A 20,999-nucleotide genomic window follows, 5' to 3' on the forward strand; every position below is an offset into this window, starting at 1 on the left:
TCCCAAACACTATTCTTTCTTGCACATTTATTTTGATTGACTATTTGGGCCATAGCTACAGGGCCTCTGAGTTTCAACAGCATTTTCTGAAGCTACACTGCCAAACTAGCCTTCTGCGTGTTGAAAATCCAGGGATATGCACAAATATAACAAATATTGTACAGCTAATAATTTTTTCACTCGGTTTTAACTTTTAATCTCTAATTATGTATCTGTCTCAGCCTATACTTGGTAACAGTGATATCATGTGAAGTGCAATGCTAGCCAATGCACAAGCTACTACTGGGTGGGATTCCTGACCAATGAATGAGGGGTTGGCAGGTCTTTAATTCAAAAGATCTTTCCCGTTTGTGTGTGCTTTATTGTTGTGTATGTGAGGATTTTCTGGAAGTACAGTATATCATTTTACAATAGTTTTGCAAAATTCCAAGTTAGGGATGTTGTAAGCATGAGCAGATACCTGACTTTTGTATTATACGGCACAAGATTTTGCCATGGATGTTTTGGTTTTATTTGCCATTGTTCATTTTGGGTCCACACTGAAGCCCGAAGTATCAGGAGTTTTGTTATGTTCATTCTCCATGGACACATGAAATTATCAATTTTTCCTAAGCCCCTTAACCTGCAACCTCTTCGTCCTGGGTATGATGTTAACCTGCATCTAGCCCTGCAAGCAAGCCCTCCAACTTGCAAGGAAAAATTTGGGGGTTGGTGGCAGGATTGGCACTCCAGCCACTGTAAAAAAATGCCACATTGTTCCAGTGTGGTGCTGAGGTGTCACCTGTTGCACAGCTGCACTTGGGTTCCAATCCAGGTAGTTTGTCGTGTGATGGGTGTGGCAACGTGCTTTCTCTAACCATCACAATAAAGAATTAGGGCTCAGCAACGGGTGCAAAGATGATAATTATTTGGTTGAGGAATTACTTTATAATACAATATGCACTCAATAAACTCATGCATGTCAACCTGAATATTTGTAGCTGAGGATTGTTTAAATGGCCTAGAAATTCCAACAGTCCCGATAGTACTACATCACTGGGCAGCTTCAGAGTGGCGCAGGGTTTGCTGGGAAGAAGGACGATTAGGTGCTATCTTTAAAAAGAAGCTGATAGACACTGAAAGAGATTGCGATCCTCTGTGTCTATTTATTTCTACGCTTCACACTCTATTGAATTACAAAGAGAACCACCATGGATTACAGTTCTTTCTGGATTTATATACTTGTCCTATGCCTACTTGTTTATGAGATTTTGTCTTGGTTGAATATGTCTTCATCTGGGGAGATTTCCCAATCACACCAAATCTTGATGTAACAACTGGAACCTGGTAGGACAAAACTACACATTTCATTCAGAGTACTGTTCACAGGGGTTTTTCATTCTACTCATCGTCGTCATCTACACCTGATGTACTGGACTGTGTTGTGTAACTGGTACTTACTGTTTAGCACCGCAAAGGACGCTTGAAGATTCCCCTGTGGAGTGTCTAGCTTTGCTAATCACCAATACACAAATGGTGAGTTTTCCTCTTTGCAGTTTCAGGAGTTATGGCACCAAGAAAAAAGGTGTGCAGCATAGAGCAAACAGAGTCCATTACCAACTGTGATAAGGCAGATCTAAGGCGTGATTAGTGCATCTGACTTGTGTAGTTTCATTTTTAATACCTTGTCTCAGATTACCTGGATGTAAGTGTGCGTGGCAGAAACGAGCACCCGCAGAGTACTTAAATGTGGAGTTGGCTGAGTGCTCATTCACATGTGTGAGAACAGTCAGCAAAATTATTCCTCATTGGTGCTCTGCAGATTGTTTAGAGCATCTACACTCACCAAGTGTATAAAAGATCCGAGTAGAAAAGGTCAAGGAAGGGGAAAAGGAAAAGGAAGAAAGAAAGAAAACCAAGATATTGAAAACAGAAAGACAGAATCAAGCAAGCAAGCAAGTGATTGAGAGATGAGGGAGAAGCTATTGAGATTACCCACTGAGGAAGATAATTAGAGCTGTTTTAGTGAGGGAGATGTGGGCTCCAGGGATTTCCTGGACAGATGAAAGGTGGTACAAAGAGGGATGTGGGCTTGGACCATCCTAGCAGTGACCGAAGGAGGTAGCTGGTAAAGAAGTTGGATTTTGGATGGTGTTTGTCAGCATCTCAGCTGTAGAGTATACTAAAGAGCGAGCAGGGGAGACTAGAGACAGTGAGTTTGGAGCACATGGAATGTGATAAAGGGAGCCGATGCTGATTTTGATTTCATTTTTGGCTTTAATTTATTTATTGAATTTAGTTATTGTTTTTACTCTCACTGCACTGTTAATTTATATACTGTTTATTGAAGACTTTTGACCTGCACTGCACTTATTGAACACAGCTTTTGATGTTAATAAAATGCACTTTGCACTTTTAGACTGATAACTATTGTTATAATCTCACTTTCTGAAGCCCATCCTCAGTTATGTTTATCAATGTCCTGGGAGACAAAAGAGGCCCATGCTATGTGCACTCAGGGATTCACACCCACTCACCCATCCATTGAGTTTCTGAAACCACTTTGTTTGATATAGTTTCTGTATCTATACCAAAAACAATGAGTACAAGACAGAAATCGAGAAATTAGAACATGAGGCACACATCCCCAATCAGGCACAACTTTTACATTTGATAGTTAATATAACATGTACATCTTTTGGGCGACAGAGGAACTGGAGCTTATTCCTTTTCCTTGTTTCTGCCTGGGTTTTACTCTGGGCATTCTGCATCTCCTCCCACACCCCCAAATAGGAGTGTAATAGGTTAACTCAACAATTCAGAATTGGTCCCAGTGTTTGCACAAGTAGTCTTTAAGATAGATTGCTGTCTTCCCCTTGGATGTTTCCTGGCTTGCTCCCATTTCTGCCTGGATAAGGTCCAGTCCCCTGTGACCCAAAGATAGATAAAGTAAGTGTGAAAATGTTATATTTCGGTGTCATGAAATACATGCATTCCATTTGGAGATAATGGCTCCCTCAGTGGTTTAGGAAAGTCCCAAAACCTTTCAAATTGCTTTGTATCCCTTTCTAGACTGACAAATATTATCGGCCAGTTCCTTCATAGTCTGTTCAGGAATTTCCTTTGATCATAGTATTATGTGCTTTCTGAATCTTTGTTAATGACTTGACTCAGATTGCAAGGGTCAAAGTGAATGAGGTTTATTATGAAAGAAGGAAGGAAGGAAGGAAGTCTGGATGTGTTCACTCAGGTAATCGCTTTAACCAGACTGATGTAAATAGCAGGCAGTGACTTTTTTGCATAGTTCGATTTGGTTTTGGATAGCATTCTTCACTCAACAAATGTGCTATTTCTTCATTCAAGTGTCCTTGCACTAATTTTAGATTGTGACTGAAGGACTCAAAACAGTCAATAACATAAATTTGTAATAACAGAGGAAATCAGGAAGTGCAGCTTTGTCACAGCACTATATGTATTTATCAACAGTGAACTACTGGTAAATTACAACTGTTGTTAATCCAATATGCTCCTGGCTTGCACTATATCGTTCAAACGTAATTTATGGTAGGTCGTGCATATTTAGAAACCTCTGCAAAAAGAAAGTTTTTTAGCAGTGTGGTCTCCCAGTCATAGGCAGGACAAGTGGGCCTGGAAGTCTAACACATTGTGCCAGCATCATTCTGACATATCAATGTAATGCCCATCTTTCACTTGCTAAATCTTCCTAAACTGTGGAGTTCAATTTAAAGCAAAATGAACTATGTAGCCCTCTTCAAATTGGGTTAAGCACTGCTGTGTACTGAAAAATGTTTTCCTAATAGACATGATTAGAATGACTATTATTGACACATTCCTCAGTTTTCCTTATGTGTTGCGTCAAGATGGTCTGCATCAGTTGGTGATCCACCTCTTTGTATATTTATGCTTCCTCAGTATGGGTGACATAGTGTGACATAAGTGCTCAGTTATGACTTTGATATAAAGTGTTGCAAGAAATGAGCTAAAAAGAGACAATTTACTCAAGGTTTATAACAAGATAAGTTGTTGCTAGTCCCTTTTTTCACTACAGGGTGGGCCATTTATATGGATACACCTTAATAAAATGGGAATGGTTGGTGATATTAACTTCCTGTTTGTGGCACATTAGTATATGTGAGGGGGAAAACTTTTCAAGATGGGTGGTGACCATGGTGGCCATTTTGAAGTCGGCCATTTGGATCCAACTTTTGTTTTCTCAATAGGAAGAGGGTCATGTGACACATCAAAGAAATTTCACAAGAAAAACAATGGTGTGCTTGGTTTTAACGTAACTTTATTCTTTCATGAGTTATTTACAAGTTTCTGACCACTTATAAAATGTGTTCAATGTGCTGCCCATTGTGTTGGATTGTCAATGCAACCCTCTTCTCCCACTCTTCACACACTGATAGCAACGCCACAGGAGAAATGCTAGCACAGGCTTCCAGTATCCGTAGTTTCAGGTGCTGCACATCTCGTATCTTCACAGCATAGACAATTGCCTTCAGATGACCCCAAAGATAAAAGTCTAAGGGGGTCAGATCGGGAGACCTTGGGGGCCATTCAACTGGCCCACGATGACCAATCCACTTTCCAGGAAACTGTTCATCTAGGAATTCTCGGACCTGACACCCATAATGTGGTGGTGCACCATCTGCCTGGAAAAACTCAGGGAACGTGCCAGCTTCAGTGCATAAAGAGGGAAACACATCATCATGTAGCAATTTCGCATATCCAGTGGCCTTGAGGTTTCCATTGATGAAGAATGGCCCCACTATCTTTGTATCCCATATACCACACCATACCATCAATTTTTTTGTTCCAACAGTCTTGGAGGGATCTATCCAATATGGGTTAGTGTCAGACCAGTAGCAGTGGTTTTGTTTGTTAACTTCACCATTCACATAAAAGTTTGCCTCATCACTGAACAAAATCTTCTGCGTAAACTGAGGGTCCTGCTTCTGTTTTTGTTTTGCCCATTCTGCAAATTCAGTGCGCCGATCTGGGTCATCCTCGTTGAGATGCTGCAGTAGCTGGAGTTTGTAAGGGTGCCATTTGTGAGTAGCTAATATCCGCCGAAGGGATGTTTGACTAATGCCACTCTCCAGTGACATGCGGCGAGTGCTACGCTGTCGGCTTTTGCTGAATGAAGCTAGGACAGCCACTGATGTTTCTTCATTAATGACAGTTTTCATGCGTCCATATTTTGGCAAATCCAACACTGAACCAGTTTCACGAAACTTAGTAAGCAGTTTGCTAACTGTAGCATGGGAGATGGGTGGTCTCGTAGGGTGACCCGGTTACTGCGTTCACCAGATATCAACACAATTTCTATCCGCTCCTCACGTGTTAACCTCTGCGACATGTCAATGGCTGTAAACAAAGAGAAACTTGTAAATAACTCATGAAAGAATAAAGTTACGTTAAAACCAAGCACACCATTGTTTTTCTTGTGAAATTCCCAATAAGTTTGATGTGTCACATGACCCTCTTCCTATTGAAAAAACAAAAGTTGGATCCAAAATGGCCGACTTCAAAATGGCCACCATGGTCACCACCCATCTTGAAAAGTTTTCCCCCTCACATATACTAATATGCCACAAACAGGAAGTTAATATCACCAACCATTCCCATTTTATTAAGGTGTATCCATATAAATGGCCCACCCTGTACTATAAAACAATTCATGCCTCAGACTCAGAACTCCATAACTTTTTAAGCTGTGTTTTTCCTCCATCGGGTTAATGTACAGGATATTGAATTAAACTATTTTTTAATAAAATGTAAAAAGAAATTAGCATTTTTTTTCTCTTATGTGCATGCAATTCATTTCAAAAAGGAATCTGAAATAGTTAAAGATCAGTAACATCAGTTAAAGACAGCAGGAGCAGAAAGTAAATCATTTATATTATGACATTAAGATTACGTTATCTGGGGATGTAGTATAAACTGCTAGAGAGTTTAATTAGGATGCACACATCACTTATGTGTTCATTTCAGACTGAGTATTGTACTCTTTGGTGGTGGTGCCTCCATTACAGCAGTCTTAGTTCCTGTCTTGTGCCTGAGGCTGCTGGGATAGTCTGGCTTGTCACAACCATAAATTGGGAAAAAGGTTATTGGAAAAATCAGAGGACAGACATATTTATTTCTATAGAACATCAATAATAAAACCTTAGTAATTCTTCAAGTTACATGGGCCTCTCTAACTTTACTTGTTATTGATTTTTTCTTAAACAAGGCTCTTTCTGTTTGACACCAACGAATAAACTATTAATGTTATCTTCTTCTTTTATCTTGACGCTGTATGTTTAAAGAGAGCAGTGCAGTGCAATATAGCATTTTTTATCCTCTGAATTATCTCGATATTACACACCTTTTTTAATAGTGTATTTAAATTACCATAGTGTTCAAAAGAAAATTACATAAACAAAAAAAAAGATCATTCCACAATTAAGGATTGCTTTTCTTTTGATCAAGAATCAACAAAACAAATTACTCCAAACACAAGAACAGCATTTCTTAAATCTTGCTTTATTATTATTATTTATTTTCATTTCAGTCTTACCTAAGGATCTTGGTAGAAGTCCATATCTAATAAATCAGGGGCTTCCTTCTAATGTATTGCTTACATTGAAATTTGAGGCAAGTCATTCAGACACTGGTGCTACATTTATGAGATGGAGGGCCTTCTACAAGCAACTACCAATGGTATGGGTCTTCTAGTGAGCAGCAGACTTTAGTCTCAGGCCTCCCAGTGTTGCTGGAATTTGCTAGACAACCACTGCAACACTAGTCTCGAGGGGTAGATGTGATTCTCAAATGAGAATGCACATCTGGGGTCAACTTGTTAAAAGGCCTGTAGTGAACTGTGGCACAAGGCTCCACCCATAGGGTTCATTCTTAAAAACCCATCCCTAATTTCCTCTAGTCTGTGCACTTTAAATGGCTAGGGTGTTCCATTTCTACTGATGTATTAGAAAAATATGTGAAATAACTTTGCAAAGGCAGGGAGAGAGAAAAATAGAGTGAACACAAAAACCTGATGCTAAGAGAAAATAGACAGGTAAGACTGCTGTTATCAATTCAGGAGTTCAGTAGCACAAGGAAATTAAAATAATTAATTTGTACATTGTAATGAGTGTGGCAACAGAATAGACAAACACACGCCATCATCTGTTAGAGTTATCAACATCTCGTGTTCTGCAAACATCGATTAGCATACCTTGGTTGCCATTCCTAATAAATAATTTTAGAGTGGGTATAGTTTTAATCCAGCCAGCATCAGTTTCCTGTGGAGTGTTTAGCTGTTTCACTTTACACCTTAAAATATTCAAGTCAACTATGACAAGTCAGCTGTCTCCATGTATTTAAAAGAACCACTCAAAAGCTGCCAGCTAGATTTGAGGTAGAAAGACAGAGGCAAACCCTGTCTGGAGAGATAGTGGTTGTTTATTTGATAAGTATGCAGACAAGCTACTGTAAAACACCATCTATAAGTGCAGGATTACAGAGACCATTGTTTTTTTAACCATTTTATGTTTGTCTTGGTCCCTTTTTCGTTAGAATGTCCTTGTGTGCTTCAACTCTGTGTGAAAAAGTGAGGTATTCTTTAGCGGACATCATACCCAGAAAGACACAAATCTAGTAAAGCTATGGAAAGGGTGAAACAAAGTATAAAAAGAAGGGTAAGAAGAAAAGATCAACATAAGGCAAATAGCAACCAAAATAACACAGACTTTGCCCCTGTTTTCCTTAATATATACCTATGGGATAACTACCCATAAATAAAACATAAGAACTCTTTCCTACTGCTCTGTCTTCCTCTTCCTCTTCCTCCTCTCCTCTAACTGAGGTGGTGGATGCTCTCATAAGGCTGCTCCCAAGGATATTCCTGGTGTCTACCATGCTCTGGGTCGCTGGGACTCCTTTAAATATAACCCTTCCGTTAATCTTAACCCTTGCTGTAGGATGATGCCACCAGCCTGGTGAATATTTGTTTCTATTGAGCTCAACCCCAGTCAGGCATATGTTGGGATGGTAAAACATCTAATTTTGGGAAGTGCAACACCTTGCAATCCCATCCCACCCCTTGCTGTCATTAATAAGTGCTGAAATAAAAAATGATACTTTATGTGACTTGTACTTATGAATGTACAGTACATCACCCATGATAATTTCCAGTCTTTGCAGATTAGTGCTATCCAAAGTTTTCCTATTAGCTCTTCAACACAGAATATGTTCCCTTATGAAAAAAGAACCAAGATCATCAATTCTCCATTCCTACAACAAATTAAACTTACCCTAAGAGCAGCTCTGGAGAACGATACCATCGTGTGGCCACATACTCCGTATAATTAGCATTGCTGCCTTCTGACAAGTTTCGAGCAAATCCTGCAGTGAAGTGAACAAACAGGTGAGAATTAGCTTAGGGAGTTTTCTGTATGTCGCCAAATCTACCAACACTGCATGAATTTCCAGAATGAAGATACATACACTGTGACTTAGTGGCCTTGTCACCAGCATTTTTGCAAACACTTTTATCAGCAGCTACCATTTCCCAGGTTTCTTAAAAAGCATCCCCCAATTATCTCTCTGTGTGTTGCTGACAGACTATTTCAAGCTGCCCAAGCTTTCACAAGTCATAACATTAGCAATAACTGCCTCTCACTGGTTGACCAGGCTGTTAGTGGATAATGTGCATCTAATACTGGAAAATTCTCACTTGTCAGTTTCTTCTCATCCCTACTAAAGTCTCCATTGCTGTAGACTTCTGTTTCCTGTTTTAATTGCACCTCCTCACCAAGCTAAGTCTCTAAGGAATATCTAGTTTCAGACAGTTCACAGCCTTATAACATGCACTGATTAAAACTTTCTGTTGTCGGATAGTCAGCTACTTCTAAACAAAAACATACTTATCTTAAACATTTAAATGATGAGATTATTCTTTTCCAGACTCAGAGGATTCAGCATTCAGTTTTGAAAATACAGACGAAAATGTAGCCGTATTTCCCAGGAGAGTTTTTGCATGTCTTTTTGCGTAGTTTCTATTCTATGATAACAGTGGTGTAATGTAGATTCATATTTAAATTTTTGATTATTGTTTGTAAATGGTTATTTAAGAATTATTACAGACTTAAAGAAATAAACAGATCTATTTACACAAGTTACTGTCAACTTCCCAATAGTTTTAGGAATGCCATCACAGATAACATTTTTTAAGCACTACTTTGGGGAATGTTGTTGCTGGTCTTGAGGTTGGAGACATCCATCAAGCTACTTGTAACCATTTTTACAAAAACATTCTATGAGACATCCCCCCAGGAAGGAACAAGTAAACCTTTGAAACTGGCCAGGCCAACCTGAGATGAAAGGGCAAGAACGGTTGGGCTAGGGAAGCAGGTCATGCTGAAACAAGAACTAATATGAAGTAGAGAGTTGACTTATTCCACTTTTCATTGGAGAACTGGGTCATGGCTGATTAGGATTGGTTGTTGAAGAATCAGGAGAGTCACTCTGTAAAATGTTACCATATTGCTCCATGACGTGAGACAGGAAACCAAAGGATTGGCATACATTTGGTCTCTCTGTCCCTTTCTCTCTGCCATTTTTCATTGGTATATGAAGGAAAAGACTAACCCCCTCTCTCTTGGTGGCTACATATGAAAATGTTTGGGAACCCCTCTTAATTCTTTGGATTTTTGTTTATCAGTGGCTGAGCTTTCAAAGTAGCAACTTCCTTTTAATATATGACATGCCTTATGGAAACAGTAGTATTTCAGCAGTGGCATTAAGTTTATTGGATTAACAGAAAATATGCAATATGCGTCATAATAAAATTAGACAGGTGCATAAATTTGGGCACCCCAACAGAGATATTACATCAACACTTAGTTGAGCCTTCTTTTGCAAATATAACAGCCTCTAGACGCCTCCTATATCCTTTGATGAGTGTCTGGATTCTGGATGTCTGCCGAGCATGGACAGCCTGCTTCAAATCATCCCATAGATTTTCGATGATATTCAAGTCAGGGGACTGTGACGGCCATTACAGAACATTGTACTTTTCCCTCTGCATGAATGCCTTTGTAGATTTTGAACTGTGTTTTCGTTCATTGTCTTGTTGGAATATCCAACCCCAGTGCAACTTCAAATTTGTGACTGATGCTTGAACATTATCCTGAAGAATTTGTTTATATTGGGTTGAATTCATCTGACCCTCGACTTTAACAAGGGCCCCAGTCCCTGAACTTGCCACAAAGCCCCACAGCATGATGGAACCTCCACCAAATTTGACAGTAGGTAGCAGGTGTTTTTCTTGGAATGCAGTGTTCTTCTTCCACCATGCAAAGCACTTTTTTTAAGACCAAATAACTCAATTTCTGACTCATCAGTCCAAAGTACTTTGTATCAAAATGAGTTTGGCTTGTCTAAATGAGCATTTGCATACAAGAAGCGACTCTGTTTGTGGTGTGAGTGCAGAAAGGGCTTCTTTCTCATCACCCTGCAATACAGATGTTTTTGTGTAAATTTTTTTGTGTAAATTGTGCTGTAATGTAGAACGATGTACAGATACACCATCTGCAGCAAATATAGGTGGTATGGCTGCTGGCTTTAAAAACTAAGCTAACTGGGAATTTTTTTCTACCTGTTCTACTGCAAAGTCTCTGTGTGTGTGTGTGTGTGTGTATGTGTGTGTGTTTTAATCAAATTCAACACTAACTTTCAGAAGCTGTGCACTGCTGTCTTTTATATGCAGATTCATGACAATTACCATTTAAAAAGTCTTTTAATCAGAAGAAGTAGCTTCAAAGCTATTTCTCATTGTTATTTTGTTTAAAAAATGCTTACTGTGGTGCCAATATAAACTGTAAATTACCACAAGCCCATAACCAGCAAAATCTCAGTTTTTAGATTCAGGAAGCATACTGCCCATGATTTTTATACTTTTATACACTTTGCAGAAAATTTCAGCTGTAAGGATTTTTTTCAGTATTTGGCATAAACTGGCAAATTTAAAAATTGTCTTTTGAAAGTGAGACATTCTATTTACAGTACTTAAAGATGTAGATGTTTATCATTTATAGTTAATATAGTGGAAGAATTTTTTACTTATATTAAAGGAGAATTTAAATGCAGGCACCTCCTATGGCTTCCTATGAATGGTAACAAGTCATTATGAAGCACAATCTTCTATAAGAATACAAAGTTAAACAAGCATTGACCTGATTTTAGGTAAAGCACGACAATAGATTTCAAAATCTATGCTCATACTTTCCTGCTCTCATTATTAAGCAAACTTGTTTCAATTTAACAAATCAGCCAAAAAGATGCTCTGAAGCAAGCAGTGAATCGTAAAAATGAAAGACTTTGAACAAACCTATACATGCCAATGGGTACATGTAAAGAAAACCACAATTAGTTTATTCAACAAAATGAGTGGCAGCCGATATTTTAGGATGCGCATTGTTTATTGGCGGTAATTGCCATGCGGCAGTGTGCTTTTTGAATTTGCTTCTTCAGTGCATTGTGAGCACAAATCAAGCACATTTCAAAAAAAGGAACAGAAAAAGAAGGCAAAGAACTATTTTCTTCTGAGATGACTCGGTAACAAAGATGGCAAAAGTATCTTCAATGCCTCTAGGAAAACAAATAAATACCAGGAATTACATTCATAAAGGAAACACACCACTTATTCAGGAAATTAATCCAATCTGTGTCTAAAGATGCACTGCTTAAGTAAAGAAAATAATGAGCAACCTTTGCAATCTTTTAGTTTTGCAGGTATAAAAGACAGGTTAGTCCATCTACTCCATAAGGTCTACAAAAGCAGTATCTGCATAACACATTTTATAATTATTGCCCCGAACCATGCACAATAATAATGTTTTAAAAAATAAACTGCTGATGGTCATATCTATTCATTAGAGAGATTATTTACAAAGTACAAATCTGTGTACACTGTACCTCATGTATAATCAGTTCAATATACATACATTCTGTGTATTATTCAGTTTTCTAAGGAGACACCACCATGACAGTCTGCTTGTGAAGATGAATGTATCTGAGATTTGAGTGCTTGGGCAGGGTGGTACAGGCACTGAGTAGATTAAAAATGCAGTACATACACCAATCAATCCGTTATCTAAATTCTAAATAGAAATAACTGGCAAAATAAATGAAGTACCGATGTGATTTGTTTAAGTACGGTATTGATCCACTACAAGCCTTTCCACCAGCTTTAATGTGCTTTGGTGCTGATTTTGTAAGTGTATGAAGTGTACTGAGTGGATTTGAAACTGGTCTTCAATAGATGATTCCACCACTAACTGTCCTGATTAGGATGATGGAGACTCTTCCTCAGCCACCAGCGTACAACATCCCCTCAAATGCTGGCTCACATTGTAAAGCTTTTTAAACCATCACTGACCAATTCCAGTGCTGTCGTTCTTGAGAATTTAATTTTTATCAGGGTAGATATGCCTCACCATAAAATGAATGTGGTCACTCAGAACTGTTCTGTATTCACTGTTAAATACCTCAAGGATCATCCAACCATTAATATTAGTGGCCAGGACCACCCAGTAATCCTGATAACTAACCGAGTAATCTGTAGGTGCTAACTCTGGATGGGGCAGGAAAGACATTACAGCATCTAATCTTAAAGCAAAATGAATTAGCGTATTAAATAACTGTGAATATTTGAAGGAGTGCACACTGTGCACAAGCTGTCCATGGTGTTTTCTTTACCTTCACAGTACACATCAATTGACTACTAAAATATCCTTAAACTTGCACTATATTCATGTTGCAATACGGAACTCAGTATGAAAACCCAGAAGCAATCTTGAAATGAATTTAATGTGACTGAGGAGCAACTGCAGTCTTTAAATGTGACATGCCTTCCATCGAAACTCATTGTGAGTTGGTTGAAGATATAAACCTGACCCTGCCTGTTGCAATGATGTGATTCCCCCTCCTCGTTCTCAGAACAAATGAATTCCCACAATTCTCACTCCTTCCAATAATTTAACTTACAATGCAAAGCAAACAACAGTGTTCTGACCCCGGCCTTATAAAAAGTTACAAAATGTAATTCAATTAAAGATGTGTGTGCATTTTCTATGTCATTAATAGGTCAATGTGATTCAGTTTAAAATTTGCATGTATTTTCTTGTGGGTGTGCCTTTATTGCAATTTAATTTAAAAAAATGTCAATTACTGTTTTGTTGTAAAAGTACAATCTTCAATTATTTGTTACAACTATGTCATTATTTCTGGGTGCCACCTTTCACAGAGGCACACAACCCAAATAACCCTAGAAGCACCCAGACTCTTTTGCTTTAAAAAACAAGGTTTCAACTCTGAGTTCTTGCTTCAGCATGCGCCACACATGTCCTCGTCCACTAGCTCAGAACAAATGGAGGGACCCTATGCAAACAGGTGACCATGTTCACTACATAGGGTTTTGGTCTTTGCACGATTTCAACTAAAAAAATAATTTAAGGTGTAATAAGGGTATTATTCACCGCCATCCGACAACAGTATCCATGTCTGTGAATTTTTTGATACATTTTCCAATTCTCAGTTTAGACTGACACTCTCAAAGGATTAGCTTTATTACTGAGTGACAATTTCTCAGCAAATGTTGTCTCTCTGTTTTTCCTTGCATATCCCATCAATGCTCACACTTCCTGGGCAAGTAGTCTGACTGTCATTCACTGCTACCCCTAGGTGATACAGTCATTCTATATCCTCTATGGCACCATCACTTTAGTCACCGTTCCCTTGTATAACATCAGTACGTACTGCAGACTTAGTCTTAGAAGCTCCTGTCAAACAAGCCCTAACAAACAGTTCTTTCTGAAGTCACACATATGCTTTCTTTATGCTACTGTAGACAGCATAACATGTTACTATATCTGCCCTATGTTATTTATGGCATGGGTTCTTTCAGTAGGACAGGAAGCCAGTAAAAAGAAATGTAACTTCTTCTCTTCAGTAAAATTTCTGTTGTCATTAGAAATGGTGAATGCTGATAAAACATATCATAAAGAAATTCAGATGACAGGAGGATTGTGGAATGCTTGACACCTTAAGAAAAATATTTACTTATGGATATTCCAGAGAGTATGGAAAGTTTTCTACTCAGATGCTATAAACTAAACTTCTAAAAACAGTAACCAGCAAGTGCTCAGGAAATCTTCTTCATGGACTCGAGAGTATTTAATGCAACTTACTTATTGTGTTCAAACAAATTACTTATAAACACTTTAAAATCACTTGAGATTTTTTTTTCTAGTCTGGCACCTCCTGTCTTACTGATACAACAAAACCCCCACATATGCATATTGTTCAACTCATCTTGATGTCTAGTTATGGAAGGTGTTAAGCTTCATGGGGTCCCCCTCCTTATTTTTGTCCTTCTAGACCATGGGTGTTGAACACCGGACCTGGAGGGCTGCAGTGGCTGCAGGTTTTCATTCTAACCATCTACTTCATCAGCGATCTGTTTTTTCTAGAGATGGGAAAATGATACTGAAGCATCAAAGCTTGTGTTAGTCAATCTGAAGCACAGTGAGCACAATCACAGTGTCGGAGTTTGGGTCAAAACACCGCTGACCCGTGACGTTTGAAACTTCAAACGTCATCAGTGCTTCACAGGGCGCTTTATTGACTTGACAGCGTTTCATCAGTTTGACATCTTTGGCACTAAATTAACAGGTAGCCTATATAAAATGCAATGTTGGGTTGTGAGGAGAGAGATTTGGAGAGCTTTTGTGACATATGGCGGCTAACAGCTGAAAATGACATTCAAAAGTTAAACAGTATAAATGGACAAGTTCCTTAGCAGAATAAAATGAACACGAACTTTTCTGAACTTTCACTGGTGACATGAAACTGAAACAGTGAGTTCACTCTTGAGAGTTTGCCTTGACCTCAGTCAACCACCAGATATCGCTGTTCATACTAGGGCTGAGGCTTCAAACCTTCAAATCTTTTTCAGCACAAATAGAAAGAAAGCCTGAAAGCTTCATGAGGCTTAATTTTCCCATCACTAGTTTTTGCTGCTAATCAACTTATTTTGCCTTACTTTTAATTCACTTGACTCAGACCCCTTAGTTGTCTCTTTTTCCTTAATTAGCAGCCAAACAATGAGACACAGAACAAGCCACCACATGACCAGCTCACCCCTGCCCATCACACAATATCGGAAAATAAAGAAAGGTGAAGGTCTCAGTAAAACTGATCTCTCAGGACACCAAAACATCTTGATTGAGTTCTTAGAAAAAACAGAAAAATCAACAGTTTTGGAAATGTCTGCTGTGGCAGAATTAGGGCATGAACGGGACATGGAATTAAATAACAAGTTTAATTAACAGTAAGAATCAGCTTCTCATTAAGAGATAGGTTGGCGTGAAATTGGCTGGAGTTTGAAATTCTAGTTTAGCTGGTCATCTGTTGTCTCATTTCACATTTCATTTCTGTTTGGCTGCCATTTAATGAAGAAAAGAATCAATTCAAATGACTGAATCCTTAAACACAGGGCTATTAAAATGAAAGGAAAATGAGTTAATTACCAGTGAAAACTGCTCGCTGATTCGTTAAAGGGTTAAAATGAAAACCTGCAGCTACTGCGGCCCACCAGGACTGGAGTTCGACATCCCTGCTCTAGACTCAAAAATACTCTAATTTTAGGCCATCTTAGACCATGATTAGTGTAGGAAACGACTCCCATATGATAAAGAGTAAATTGGTTGGTATCTTTACCAAAATGGTCAGAAGGTCTTGAAATTGTGCATGCCACATCAAACGACCCCCAGGACTGTCATTTTATGCTATTTCAAGGTTGCTGATCATGAATATAATATTTTTGATATTTAATTCTTTACCAGTGGTCCTAGTCCTCTAAGACCCACTACCAGAAGGTTAAAAATGGCTAATTTCAAACATAGCATATGGGGTATAGTTTTAAATTATTTCAAGGTCAATGATTACAAATATGTTATTTTTGATTTCTGTTTCTTTACCTGGGATCAAGACTTCTACGGACCTGTACCAGAGGGTGAAAAATGTTTCAAATATTTGCAACTATTCTTCTTTACTATGTGCTTCTACCTCATGAAGTAAATCATTACATTTCTTATTAACACCAATAATTAGGATCAGAATCACTTTTTTCGCCGGTACTTAATGTACAGGAATTTGACTTGGCACAATTGGAGCTGCTTATAATGAAACATAACATCACGTACAAATAACAAATATAGCGTAAGTTAAAAAGAAAAACTTCAGACAAAGTTGTGGAATAGTACATTTATAAAGGAGATGTGCAAATGATGATGTGTGAGTGTACAGTGTATATGCACGTGCACACACATACATGTACATAACTGCAAACACACACACACCTCCATACAGTGCATGACAAAACACATGAATATACCAAGAAGACCAGCTAAATTACTGGTTTGAGAGAGCTAAGGCTCTGGGGAAAAAAAACTATTGAGATGTCTGTTAGTTTTAGTTTTGATTGACCTGAAATGTCTACCAGAGGGTAGTTTTTGAAACAAGTGATGAGCTGGGTGAGATGAGTCCGTAGTGATCCTTTTGACATGGTTAGTGTAATTTAGACCAATAATTCAGACCCTTCATCAAGATGTAGAGAATTACAGTCAAAAGTTATCCATTCATTCAGTATCCAACTATATCCTAACTACAGGGTGACGGGGGTCTGCTGGAGCCAATCCCAGCCAACACAGGGTACACACAAACATACACCAAGCACACACTAGGGACAATTTAGAATCACCAATCCACCTACCCTACATGTCTTTGGACTGTGGGAGGAAACCGAAAGACTTTGAACAAACCTATACATGCCAATGGGTACATGTAAAGAAAACCACAATTAGTTTATTCAACAAAATGAGTGGCAGCCGATATTTTAGGATGCGCATTGTTTATTGGCGGTAATTGCCATGCGGCAGTGTGCTTTTTGAATTTGCTTCTTCAGTGCATTGTGAGCACAAATCAAGCACATTTCAAAAAAAGGAACAGAAAAAGAAGGCAAAGAACTATTTTCTTCTGAGATGACTCGGTAACAAAGATGGCAAAAGTATCTTCAATGCCTCTAGGAAAACAAATAAATACCAGGAATTACATTCATAAAGGAAACACACCACTTATTCAGGAAATTAATCCAATCTGTGTCTAAAGATGCACTGCTTAAGTAAAGAAAATAATGAGCAACCTTTGCAATCTTTTAGTTTTGCAGGTATAAAAGACAGGTTAGTCCATCTACTCCATAAGGTCTACAAAAGCAGTATCTGCATAACACATTTTATAATTATTGCCCCGAACCATGCACAATAATAATGTTTTAAAAAATAAACTGCTGATGGTCATATCTATTCATTAGAGAGATTATTTACAAAGTACAAATCTGTGTACACTGTACCTCATGTATAATCAGTTCAATATACATACATTCTGTGTATTATTCAGTTTTCTAAGGAGACACCACCATGACAGTCTGCTTGTGAAGATGAATGTATCTGAGATTTGAGTGCTTGGGCAGGGTGGTACAGGCACTGAGTAGATTAAAAATGCAGTACATACACCAATCAATCCGTTATCTAAATTCTAAATAGAAATAACTGGCAAAATAAATGAAGTACCGATGTGATTTGTTTAAGTACGGTATTGATCCACTACAAGCCTTTCCACCAGCTTTAATGTGCTTTGGTGCTGATTTTGTAAGTGTATGAAGTGTACTGAGTGGATTTGAAACTGGTCTTCAATAGATGATTCCACCACTAACTGTCCTGATTAGGATGATGGAGACTCTTCCTCAGCCACCAGCGTACAACATCCCCTCAAATGCTGGCTCACATTGTAAAGCTTTTTAAACCATCACTGACCAATTCCAGTGCTGTCGTTCTTGAGAATTTAATTTTTATCAGGGTAGATATGCCTCACCATAAAATGAATGTGGTCACTCAGAACTGTTCTGTATTCACTGTTAAATACCTCAAGGATCATCCAACCATTAATATTAGTGGCCAGGACCACCCAGTAATCCTGATAACTAACCGAGTAATCTGTAGGTGCTAACTCTGGATGGGGCAGGAAAGACATTACAGCATCTAATCTTAAAGCAAAATGAATTAGCGTATTAAATAACTGTGAATATTTGAAGGAGTGCACACTGTGCACAAGCTGTCCATGGTGTTTTCTTTACCTTCACAGTACACATCAATTGACTACTAAAATATCCTTAAACTTGCACTATATTCATGTTGCAATACGGAACTCAGTATGAAAACCCAGAAGCAATCTTGAAATGAATTTAATGTGACTGAGGAGCAACTGCAGTCTTTAAATGTGACATGCCTTCCATCGAAACTCATTGTGAGTTGGTTGAAGATATAAACCTGACCCTGCCTGTTGCAATGATGTGATTCCCCCTCCTCGTTCTCAGAACAAATGAATTCCCACAATTCTCACTCCTTCCAATAATTTAACTTACAATGCAAAGCAAACAACAGTGTTCTGACCCCGGCCTTATAAAAAGTTACAAAATGTAATTCAATTAAAGATGTGTGTGCATTTTCTATGCGTCATTAATAGGTCAATGTGATTCAGTTTAAAATTTGCATGTATTTTCTTGTGGGTGTGCCTTTATTGCAATTTAATTTAAAAAAATGTCAATTACTGTTTTGTTGTAAAAGTACAATCTTCAATTATTTGTTACAACTATGTCATTATTTCTGGGTGCCACCTTTCACAGAGGCACACAACCCAAATAACCCTAGAAGCACCCAGACTCTTTTGCTTTAAAAAACAAGGTTTCAACTCTGAGTTCTTGCTTCAGCATGCCACACATGTCCTCGTCCACTAGCTCAGAACAAATGGAGGGACCCTATGCAAACAGGTGACCATGTTCACTACATAGGGTTTTGGTCTTTGCACGATTTCAACTAAAAAAATAATTTAAGGTGTAATAAGGGTATTATTCACCGCCATCCGACAACAGTATCCATGTCTGTGAATTTTTTGATACATTTTCCAATTCTCAGTTTAGACTGACACTCTCAAAGGATTAGCTTTATTACTGAGTGACAATTTCTCAGCAAATGTTGTCTCTCTGTTTTTCCTTGCATATCCCATCAATGCTCACACTTCCTGGGCAAGTAGTCTGACTGTCATTCACTGCTACCCCTAGGTGATACAGTCATTCTATATCCTCTATGGCACCATCACTTTAGTCACCGTTCCCTTGTATAACATCAGTACGTACTGCAGACTTAGTCTTAGAAGCTCCTGTCAAACAAGCCCTAACAAACAGTTCTTTCTGAAGTCACACATATGCTTTCTTTATGCTACTGTAGACAGCATAACATGTTACTATATCTGCCCTATGTTATTTATGGCATGGGTTCTTTCAGTAGGACAGGAAGCCAGTAAAAAGAAATGTAACTTCTTCTCTTCAGTAAAATTTCTGTTGTCATTAGAAATGGTGAATGCTGATAAAACATATCATAAAGAAATTCAGATGACAGGAGGATTGTGGAATGCTTGACACCTTAAGAAAAATATTTACTTATGGATATTCCAGAGAGTATGGAAAGTTTTCTACTCAGATGCTATAAACTAAACTTCTAAAAACAGTAACCAGCAAGTGCTCAGGAAATCTTCTTCATGGACTCGAGAGTATTTAATGCAACTTACTTATTGTGTTCAAACAAATTACTTATAAACACTTTAAAATCACTTGAGATTTTTTTTTCTAGTCTGGCACCTCCTGTCTTACTGATACAACAAAACCCCCACATATGCATATTGTTCAACTCATCTTGATGTCTAGTTATGGAAGGTGTTAAGCTTCATGGGGTCCCCCTCCTTATTTTTGTCCTTCTAGACCATGGGTGTTGAACACCGGACCTGGAGGGCTGCAGTGGCTGCAGGTTTTCATTCTAACCATCTACTTCATCAGCGATCTGTTTTTTCTAGAGATGGGAAAATGATACTGAAGCATCAAAGCTTGTGTTAGTCAATCTGAAGCACAGTGAGCACAATCACAGTGTCGGAGTTTGGGTCAAAACACCGCTGACCCGTGACGTTTGAAACTTCAAACGTCATCAGTGCTTCACAGGGCGCTTTATTGACTTGACAGCGTTTCATCAGTTTGACATCTTTGGCACTAAATTAACAGGTAGCCTATATAAAATGCAATGTTGGGTTGTGAGGAGAGAGATTTGGAGAGCTTTTGTGACATATGGCGGCTAACAGCTGAAAATGACATTCAAAAGTTAAACAGTATAAATGGACAAGTTCCTTAGCAGAATAAAATGAACACGAACTTTTCTGAACTTTCACTGGTGACATGAAACTGAAACAGTGAGTTCACTCTTGAGAGTTTGCCTTGACCTCAGTCAACCACCAGATATCGCTGTTCATACTAGGGCTGAGGCTTCAAACCTTCAAATCTTTTTCAGCACAAATAGAAAGAAAGCCTGAAAGCTTCATGAGGCTTAATTTTCCCATCACTAGTTTTTGCTGCTAATCAACTTATTTTGCCTTACTTTTAATTCACTTGACTCAGACCCCTTAGTTGTCTCTTTTTCCTTAATTAGCAGCCAAACAATGAGACACAGAACAAGCCACCACATGACCAGCTCACCCCTGCCCATCACACAATATCGGAAAATAAAGAAAGGTGAAGGTCTCAGTAAAACTGATCTCTCAGGACACCAAAACATCTTGATTGAGTTCTTAGAAAAAACAGAAAAATCAACAGTTTTGGAAATGTCTGCTGTGGCAGAATTAGGGCATGAACGGGACATGGAATTAAATAACAAGTTTAATTAACAGTAAGAATCAGCTTCTCATTAAGAGATAGGTTGGCGTGAAATTGGCTGGAGTTTGAAATTCTAGTTTAGCTGGTCATCTGTTGTCTCATTTCACATTTCATTTCTGTTTGGCTGCCATTTAATGAA

At 38.3% G+C, this 20,999-nt stretch overlaps 1 protein-coding gene across 3 annotated transcripts in view; it reads right to left on the reverse strand.

Annotated features, from left to right (window-relative positions):
- cdkl5 (cyclin-dependent kinase-like 5) overlaps window positions 1-20,999 on the reverse strand; it is a 496,892-nt gene that overhangs the window by 72,271 nt on the left and 403,622 nt on the right. For all 3 annotated transcript variants that reach the window (XM_039745025.1, XM_039745022.1, XM_039745024.1), the window contains one exon: window positions 8,301-8,391. In XM_039745025.1, coding sequence (XP_039600959.1) covers window positions 8,301-8,391 — 91 coding nt within the window. The remainder of the gene's footprint in view (window positions 1-8,300; window positions 8,392-20,999) is intronic.

Source organism: Polypterus senegalus, chromosome 2, assembly GCF_016835505.1.
Source record: "Polypterus senegalus isolate Bchr_013 chromosome 2, ASM1683550v1, whole genome shotgun sequence".
Lineage (NCBI taxonomy): Eukaryota > Metazoa > Chordata > Cladistia > Polypteriformes > Polypteridae > Polypterus > Polypterus senegalus.